The sequence below is a fragment of the Benincasa hispida genome, chromosome 7 (genome assembly GCF_009727055.1).
Source record: "Benincasa hispida cultivar B227 chromosome 7, ASM972705v1, whole genome shotgun sequence".
Lineage (NCBI taxonomy): Eukaryota > Viridiplantae > Streptophyta > Magnoliopsida > Cucurbitales > Cucurbitaceae > Benincasa > Benincasa hispida.
The window spans coordinates 25,506,622-25,517,089 of NC_052355.1; the positions used below are offsets into that span (position 1 = coordinate 25,506,622).

Genomic DNA, 10,468 nt, shown 5'->3' on the forward strand with positions numbered 1-10,468 from the left:
ATTATTTATTTAATGAATAAGAAGTATCTTATTTGACTTTTACATAGCATTAATTTAATTCAATAAACTAACAAGTCAATTATTTTTTATATTTTACTTGACACGAAAAACGTGTCAAGTAATGGTTCACGTGAAAATATCCTAAACATTTCGTCAATCTCTGCTTTTTTAACCATTTTACTTGACATTTTCTTTTCTAAAAGATCATTACTTGATGTTTTTTCCAAAGAAACGTCAAGTAATTAAAAACTACAAGTGTTAAGTAATATAGATTTTGTAGTAGTGGCGCATCCTAATCCTTCGACCTCTAGTATATTGTTCAAAAGAATTTTATGTGTAAGTATGTTAAAAAAGGGTTTACGGGATATATTCATTTTCCTCCTAAGGACCTTGTACATACCCTTAACGGGAGAGGGAGTGACGGAAAAATTTTCCAAAAGATAAATAAAGACGGGGATGGAGAATATATTCCACCCTGTTTAACTTTTCTTTAAGTTTATTATAATAATTATAGTTATGTCAGTATTATTATATAGGGTTATTGTAATGGATAGCACTTTTAGTATTAATAATTAAATGTATAGCAACATTTTTAAACAATTGAAAATATAGCAAAATCTATTAGTGATAGATTATATTATTGATAGCTAGACTCTTATTAGCAATAAGGTTTATCACTAATAGATTCTAAGATCAAGATTTAAATTTCGCTCTATCTATTATATCTGCGAATTCTTTTGTATTGTGATATATCTGCTAATACTTTGAATCTGATTGCTATATTTGCAACTACCCCATAAATATTATATTTAAAATTTAAGTTTTATTGTTCAATGACCAAAATCATGGGTATTATGTTTGAATTAAATACTAAAATTTAGATTATTATATATGAATAACTTGATAGGTAATTACTTCCATGAGAAAAATTGAGTAATTTCACTTTAAGTTCAAGTTGTTCATGTGGAATTAATCATTAAAATTAGTGAGAAATTTAGGTATTTAATTCTATTCTTTTGAATAGTAGCTATTTAAGTCAATTGATTATTTAAAAGAAAAAAAAACTAAAAAAAATGGAGAAAATTGAAGTCATAGATCTCCAAACGAGTCTAGGATGGCTTTCTCGTTCCTACTCCCTTTTTCATTTTCCTTATCCATACGAAATTTCCTATTTAAAAAATGTAGAAAACAAATGGTTACCAAACGGGCCTTAAATGTTCATTTTTTAAATAGGAAATTTCGTATGGATAAGGAAAATGAAAAAGGGAGCAGGAACGAGAAAGTCATCCTAGATTCGTCCCGTATGAAGATCTATGCCTGCACCAAGTTAGGTGGTTGATCGAGCTTTTTTTCCTAGATTGAAGCAGATCAGCGTGCTTTCTCGTTCTCCAAACGTCAATCTCGACTAGGGCAACCCCTCGCCCGGAACACGTCGAATGAAATAGGTGGCAAGATTCTTAATGTGATAAGTCATGTGGTATATAATTTAGATAGCCTCAATATAATCTTCAACTTGTAATGTGAAAGGAATTGTTAAATAAGTCAAGTATTGGGATTGGATCAACCATGAATGTGGCCTCCATATTCTCTCTCTGACTTTCACTAAGTGCCATTGTTTTTTTTGTTTCTGTCTTCCTTTATTTTCAAGTCAAGCTGCTACAAAGAGAGATAATGTGTGATTATGAAGCCATCAAACGCGGAAATCAGGGCTTCAAAGAAGATATCCACATGCCAAATGATTACAATTTGATGCATATTTCGACTAATTCAAACCTAAATTATAACAAAGTTCTAACGTGCAATTTCGTGCTTCTTATTTTGTATTCTTTAGGACTTCTTTTATTCATCCAAGTCTAGAATTAAGTTGAATAATTGTTTGAAGCAAAAGGGCTTGAAAGGGTCAGTTGCTAGACCATGGATTTTTTTATATGTTTATCATTTTTCTTATAAACAAAGACTTTGGAAGATGATTCTCAGAATGTTCAATGGTTGGAGAGATAACTTTTATTTTTTTTGGTATAAAAGGATGTTCCTATTCATTTCTCAAATTACTTCTTATGCTTTGTCATACATAACAATGATTAGTAGAAGTATGTCTTCTTCCCTTATCTTCAAGCTCGTCGTATTATTTGGCCTCTTCACTAGTCTGCTCGCTTCTAGCTTGGATTCTGACAATGATGGTCGAAAGGTAAATACGATATCATCCGACTTAAATATCATGAAACATATGATTTTATTTTTTTTTTCTTTTTCTTTCTTTCTTTTTTGGGAACAAGAAGGCGAATAAGTTAGGGATTTTCATTTTTATTGATTGATGATGAAAGCCCAATTTGATAATCTTTTAATTTTTCAGAATCAAACCTATAAAAATATTACTAACACCTATTATAATTATTATTATTGTTATTATTATTATTATTTTTTGGTTTCTCATCGAATTTTTAAGAGTGGTATGTTTTCAAAATCAAAGAAAATTTTTTGAAAAATATAAACAAAGTATAGTATTTCAAAATTTGTTTTTGTTTTGAAATTTGATTAAGTATTCAAATGAATCAAAGATGAAACCCATTAAAAAAATATATATAATTTTCAGACACAAAAAACCATAAACTACAAATAATTATCAAATAGGACCTAAATTTATAGAATTGGAAAATTATATATAAGAGAGTGTTAGATGATATTAATATTGAATTTGTCTTGATTTAACAATAGGCAATAAATAAACTTCTAGCTCCACCCTAGCTAGACACAAAGAATGACATTGTTTTCTTTTAATTTTGTACTTAAATATAAATGTAAAATGAACCTTGCAGATTTATATTGTGTACTTGGGGAACAAGCCAGAGGATTCAGCTTCCACTCCTTCGCATCACATGAGAATGTTGGAAGAAGTAGTTGGCAGGTGTTCATATACATTCATTGTTTTTTTCACAATTAAAAATTAATTAATTAAGTTTTTACTTAATTACCATGAAAACATACACTAATTAGTTAATTAAAGGATAGTTACAAATATAGCAATCAAGTTCAAAGTATTAATAAATATAGCATAATGTAAAAAAAATTACAAATATGTCAAAATTTATATAGTTTATAAGTGATAGACCATATTGCTGATAGAATCTATCAGTGATTGATCATATCATTGGTAAGAGTCTATCAGCAAAAGAAGTCTATCAATATATTTGTAATTTTTTAAAAATGTTATTATACAGTTAGTTATTATCACTAAAAGTGCTACATTGCAATTACCCATTATTTAATTAACTTATGTAGTTAATTACTCAATTTTTTTTTTGAATGTTTTTCAGCACATTTGCTCCAGATGCTCTACTCCATAGCTACAAGAGAAGTTTCAATGGATTCGTGGTGAAGCTCACTGAAGAAGAAGCTCAAAAGATTTCTGGTAAATATATGATCATTCCAACATTTAATTTAATTAGCCCTCAAAGTTATTTTCTATGTATATAATAAATTTTTGGACATATATTTTCAGCTAAGGAGGGTGTTGTCTCTGTGTTTCCAAATGAAAAGAAACATCTACATACGACAAGATCATGGGATTTCATGGGATTTACTAAAAATGTTCCTCGTGTAAAACAAGTTGAAAGCAACATAGTGGTCGGAGTTTTGGACTCCGGAATTTGGCCAGAGTCTCCCAGCTTTAGTGACGTAGGTTATGGCCCTCCACCCGCTAAATGGAAGGGTGCTTGTCAAACCTCTGCAAACTTTCGTTGCAACAGGTAAACATTTTAAGAAAAAAAATTGCTTCTAAGCAATTAGAAAATCAATTTATTATAAGGTTGACTAAACCAACATGTTTTAATGGTTCCTTTCTATTAAGAATGAATAATTTTGAACCAACGACTCACTACGTGTTAAGTTCTATAAAATATAATGAGTTTTATAATAAATTTCTTTGTTTTATTCTATGTGTAGCTAATGTGTTATAGAGTATGTTCAACTCCATGAATATGTAAAAAATGCATTAAAAACTGAAATTTTGAGAAATGATTCGAACATTAAAAATTAAAAGATATATTTTGAAAACTTAGAATAATGACTAATTGAAAATGTTGTGAACTTAATTGTTAGAAAAATCATTGGAGCTCGAGCATATCGTGGCGACAACTTTTTTCCTCCGGGAGACATTAGAAGTCCAAGAGATTCAGACGGCCACGGGACACACACTGCATCGACGGTGGCGGGTGGTCTCGTGAATCAAGCAAGTTTATACGGTCTTGCGCTCGGCACAGCTAGAGGAGGGGTTCCCTCTGCACGCATCGCTGTGTACAAGATATGTTGGTCCGATGGGTGCTACGATGCCGACATTCTTGCAGCATTCGACGATGCAATTGCCGACGGTGTTGATATCATATCTCTTTCGGTTGGAGGGAACAAACCCAAGTATTACTTCAATGATTCAATTGCCATTGGAGCTTTCCACTCCATGAAGCATGGAATATTGACCTCCAACTCTGCTGGAAATGATGGCCCTGACTACTTCACCATCAGAAATTTCTCTCCATGGTCTCTTTCTGTGGCTGCAAGCTCCATTGACAGAAAGTTGGTGTCAAATGTTCAGCTTGGCAACAAGAATATTTATCAGGTGCCATTTTCTTTTTCTTTTCTCCATAATAACCTCATGAAGCAACACAAAATAATATCATCCTATTGTCCACGTAAACTAGAGTAGATTTTAGTCTGGCTGTGCAATATTTGAGTGACTAAAAATATTAAATCGTAAGTAGATAGCCACATAAATTATTGAACCTATTTCCTCTAACCTCTTTATTAAATTCAATTGAGATGTTATATTCTTATTACTTAAGTTAATAGGTTATGATAAATTTAATTATATCAACAATTTAATATTCCTATTTATAAAATACCCAACAAGTGAAACCCAATATTAATTAGAGAAAAAATGATACTATAGGAGTTTCAACTTAACATAAGACCTTACGTTTTGATATCAAGTTAGGTTGTAAATTTAATTACATACACACTTTAACATAGTATAACAAATTTCTTATTTCGAAATAACGTTTAGATCAGGTCTGCAATCTCAACAATTAATTTCGATAATTAATAACAAAGTAAATTTTGGGTGCAGGGATATACGATTAACACATTTGATCTTAAAGGAAAACAATATCCCCTAATTTATGCTGGAAATGCACCAAATATCTCTGGAGGATTTACTGGCTCCAGCTCCAGGTAAGCCAAATTGGGCACCAAAATATTATAAATCTACTATTCCAAATGTTACGTAAAGGATAATTAAATAATATAGTAAAAATAATAGAGAATCAACGAATAAATTTACGTAATTCATTAACAGTGTGTTATCTACGTCTACCAGACCAAAAAAGAGTAATTTTATTCAAGAGAATGTTACAAATTATATAACAAGAGTTTATACAGTGCACTTCTCTAAATCCTAAGGTCATAATTGTTTTCTTTAACAATGCACAAAAGGAAGAAGGGATCGATAGGATCATAAATAATGCCAATTACGAATTTGTCTTAGGTTTGCCTCTAAACTAGGTTGATCAATATACCAGATAACAAATTCAAGGCATCTCAATATCAAATATAACTAATCAACGAGAACTAGTTTTGGGGTTTGCTTTTACTAACATTATTTTCACTCATCATTCAAATTAGATTTTGCTCCAAAAACTCAGTGGATCGCAACTTGGTGAAGGGAAAAATCGTTCTTTGTGACTCTGTATTGGCTCCTGCAACATTTGCTTCCTTGAATGGCGCAATGGGTGTTATTATGAATGATGCTGGAGTGAAGGATAATGCAAGATCCTATCCCTTGCCTTCCTCCTACCTCGGCACTGTGGCCGGTGACAATGTCAAAACCTACATGGATCAGAACAAGTACGTTTCGACAACACGCACTTTTATACATTTAACATCTCAATATATTTAAATCCTTGGTAGATCACTACATGTTTTGATATTGACATTGCTTCATATCATTTTTCAATCGACAGATTTCCAACTGCAACCATTTTCAAGAGTAATGCAGTGAATGATACATCTGCTCCTTGGATAGTTTCTTTCTCCTCTAGAGGTCCCAACCCTGAAACCTACGACATTCTCAAGGTTAGTTAACATCCCGTTTGATTAACCATTTCGTTTTTCCTTTTTTTTAATATGGTTTTCATATTTCTGGAAGAAATATTTGAATTTTAAATCCAATTTTAAAAACAAAAATAAATTTATAAAAACTAAAAAAAGTCATTTTAGAAAATTTCACTTAGAAAAACGAAATGATTATCGATTGAAGTGCATGGACTATTTTTCTCTTCATATATATTGGTCACAGTTTGCTAAGATCGTTAGTTTTTGTAAATTGTACATTCATGCAGCCGGATTTGACCGCCCCAGGAGTTGAAATTCTTGCTGCATGGTCTCCGATTGCAACGGTCTCCAGCGGAGTTAGAGATCCAAGGACGACGCTCTATAATATAATTTCGGGGACGTCGATGTCTTGCCCACATGCCACTGCAGCTGCTGTTTATGTGAAAACATTCCATCCCACATGGTCTCCCGCTGCCATTAAATCAGCTCTCATGACAACAGGTAATCGACCAGCAACGCATTTAACCAAATAATACTATTCAAAAAAGAAAAATACTTAGTACATCTCAAATAACACTTTATCTTTGTGCATCTCGTTGTCAAATTGTTTAATTATAGTCTATCATATGGCAATTCTTTCTTATTTGTCTTTAAAAATATAGTAATATTTGGGTGCATCTCGAGATGCACCAATCATTATGGCGCCAACTCTAAACAAAATGCACATGAGATGCACACATTAAGAAAACTAAAAGATTTGTCACGTAGATGGGTGCAATTATTGGTTTTTAGTTTTTTTTCCCGCAATTATTAAATAATTTTGGCATCGAAATTTGCCACTTTTAACATACTTGTGTAAATCCATTATTTTCTTCAGCTACTCCCATGAATGCCAAGCTCAATCCCCAAGTAGAGTTTGCATATGGTGCAGGCCATATCAACCCACTCAAAGCGGTACATCCAGGGTTGTTGTACGACGCATACGAAAGCGACTACGTTAGATTCTTGTGTGGCCAAGGTTACACCACCGCCATGGTTCGCCGCCTCTCAGGCGACAACAGTGCTTGTAGTCGCGCCAACTCCGGCCGAATTTGGGATCTAAACTATCCTTCCTTTGCTCTTTCTTCCACTAGTCCACACTCCTTCAACCAATTCTTCAGAAGAACTGTCACAAACGTTGGCTCGAAAGTTTCAACATATAGAGCTAAGGTTGTTGGCGCCCCACGAGGCCTTACAATCACAGTGAACCCTTCGGTTCTGTCATTCAATGCCATTGGACAGAAGAAATCCTTCACATTGACAATTCGTGGATCTGTTAGTCAAAGCATAGTCTCTGCTTCTTTGGTGTGGAGCGATGGTTATCACAATGTGAGAAGTCCCATCACAGTATTTGTTGTGGACACAGTTTAATTTTAGTTTGTATTTTTATTCAAAAGTTTGAAACTTTATTTGCCATTCTTTACATGTTAAAAGGGTAAAGAGAATAAGAATTTATGTTAATGTCATGCATTGTAAATCAATTTGCTGTGCAAAATGTAACTTTGTTTTCCTGTCTTTGTAAGTTATTTATTTATTATTATTATATTGTTATTGTGGTATAAGGGAATTGAACAAAATAAAATTATTTGAGTGGTGGAGCTTTTTATTGAAGAGAGAAAGAATAAAGTATGGACACTAATACTCAAACTTCTATCGATTTCTTTCTCAACCTTGTCTTGGCAAAGATTACAATACCACTATATATAGTCTCACAAAGTGTCTCCCTGAATTCCTTCAATAAATCACTAATAAAAGCAAATGAAAAAGATTACAATAATTAAGACAGAATTTCAAAAGTTGCAGTAATTCTTGACCCTTCGTTACTCAAATTAGCATAACTTTCCATAGCAAACACCAAACGACTTGTGACTTGAACCATCAGAAAGCACACATCCGGAGTATCAAAATCCATAGGTCACACATTTAATTTGGATATCGTTTGACGTTCCAAATGTCTACTAAATACTGCCCAAAAACCTGATAATTTGAGTTTAATGCTCAACAAGTATACCAACATATAGAGAGAGAGAGAGAGCACAATAAATAGGGTAGGGTGGATTAAAAGGCGATAGGATGACTCATCACTTGATATATGGATGTCAAATAGAAAGCCCTGACAACCACTGAAACAACAAAAATACTAATATCAAGTAAGCAAATAAAGATACACAAAAGTTAGTAACCCAGTTCGGTGATGAACCACCTATGTTAGAGAGGCAGTATGCTTAGGAAAGATAATTCACTAATATTAAAGAGTTAAACAGTTTACAATACAGTACTTATCTGTAATACATATCACTACAGTGACTTGATCATCTAGGCTTCGCACGGATGTGAGACTCCCTCTCAAATGTACCTAGGCTTCCCTTAAGTTTGATAATATTAGTGTTATCCATCTCAAATTCTAACAATGAGTGAAACTCCTCTCACGATGATATCTTTCCTAAAGTCTCCAAACTCCCTTCACTTATGAATCTTAGAATCCTCCTAAGATGGAGAACTCCTTCTCCGAGGAAGAATCTTAGGCACCCCCTAAGATTGATAATCCCTTCTCTGGCAGCAATGACTTAGCTTCAAAATGTTGCACTTCAAGGGATGAAGAACTTGCACAGCGGAATAATGATTAAGGAGCAAGAACACAATGTAGAACAAATCGACCGTCGAACAGAAATTGTCTTGCTTAATAAAATACGCAGCTTACCTAAATGGACAATATAATTCTCTTTAAGTAGTTGAATTCAAGAAAGGAAACAAATCCCCATTTGGAATAAAAAAAGTCATACTTCGATAACGGAGAAATACCGAACAAAATATTACATCCGAATATTTCCAAATAAGGAAAATATTTTGTAGGAAGATGCTCTGATGTCATAGACATATGTTAAGACTTCATTTGAGACATCTGCATAAACCACTGCCTTAAAAAATATAAAGTCAACTAAAAAATTCTCCAACAACCTCCGTCTTTGGCTTTTTTTTTTTTATGTCAGAACAAAAGTAGACAACCAATCATCAAAAAAAAAAAAAAAAAAAAAAGATAACATCATTGGTAACAACACAAAACAAGCCCTAACAACAAGAGCTTTCAGAGCAATTCAAATCATAAATCATAAGTCCAGAGCAGAATCAAACCATAAACCATAAGTCTAGAGCAGCACCAACCGAAACACTAGATCAGATTTAACAAAATATAAAATAAAAAAACCAGAAGCAATACTAAACCCAACAACCACAACCAAACACTCCCTCTTTCTGATTGTAAAAAAAAAATCAACTCTTCGATTGAGAAGAATAAACTCTTCCATCCCTAGACAAAACAGACTGCATAATCTGTAAAACCTCATCAACCTTAGTCTTTTTCTCCTAAAGTTTGTGCTTCACGGATTCAAGGTCACAAGATTCATTTGATAGTAGATGAAGGATATGGCCACCAAAAGAAGACTCAATTAAAGCTTTACTTGAACCATGAAAATGATGAGTCATTATGGTAGTGTGCAGGTCAGGAACATGGTGTCCCTGCAGAAGCTTTAGGTTGATGGAGAAGAGACCTGGAGAGGGCCCAACAAGTTTTGTAGGAGAAAGAAGATCAAGCTTCTAGGACAGTGGAATATTGAAAATAAGGCAAGGAAAACAAATAGGCAATTTAAGGGTTATGGACCAAATATGCCTTTTAATTTGGTGTAGTACAAACACATCATAATTGAACTAAGCTTGAGTCCCTATCTGATACAGCAAGGTTGCAAGACCAATGGATAAGCCCTATTTGTGAGAAGAGAGACGCCAATTATAAATGACAATCATGTGCAAGAGGGCATATTTAACACTTAAAACGGCAATAGGCAATTGATCCTATCATGGCCATGTAGAATGGGCTCCTTCAGTCAGTTCAAACACAAAATCTTTGAGGGAAGGATGTTGTTCCTTCACATTTTCAGGCACATTTCGATGCAAAAATTGATTAATCAAAGAAACAGAGAAAACAAATGGATAACACCTAATATGCACCCTCTGTGATTTGGCTAGCTGAATCTGCAAAACCAAAGAGAAAATTCACAATAAACTCAAAAACAAGTTGTGGATAGTAGGGTCCTAGGTTCAAAATAGTATGCTCAAGTCCAACAGCATGAATCAACTCCATAAGCTCAACACATTCTTGAGTACGATAAGATAATTCTTTTTCATCCACAATATTACGCTTAATAACATACTTCCACAAGCTGGCACATTCCTCAAAGTGGAAGGAAACACCATCTAAAGGCATAGAGGGAATGTTGGAAGTAGCTTCTTGTTTTCTTTTGGCCTGAGTAGAGGCCCTAATGGCATGAGC

The 10,468-nt window shown here is 33.3% G+C and overlaps 1 protein-coding gene across 1 annotated transcript; it reads left to right on the forward strand.

Moving 5' to 3' along the window:
* The first annotated feature begins 2,092 nt into the window (after window positions 1-2,092).
* Window positions 2,093-9,317, forward strand: LOC120082098 (cucumisin-like). Its single transcript, XM_039037324.1, has 11 exons — window positions 2,093-2,188; window positions 2,817-2,905; window positions 3,315-3,409; window positions 3,500-3,746; window positions 4,099-4,612; window positions 5,120-5,223; window positions 5,674-5,913; window positions 5,991-6,123; window positions 6,390-6,603; window positions 6,980-7,488; window positions 9,179-9,317. The coding sequence occupies exons 1-11, from the start codon at window positions 2,093-2,095 to the stop codon at window positions 9,212-9,214; spliced, it is 2,277 nt and encodes a 758-aa protein (XP_038893252.1). The 3' UTR covers window positions 9,215-9,317.
* The last annotated feature ends 1,151 nt before the right edge of the window (window positions 9,318-10,468 follow it).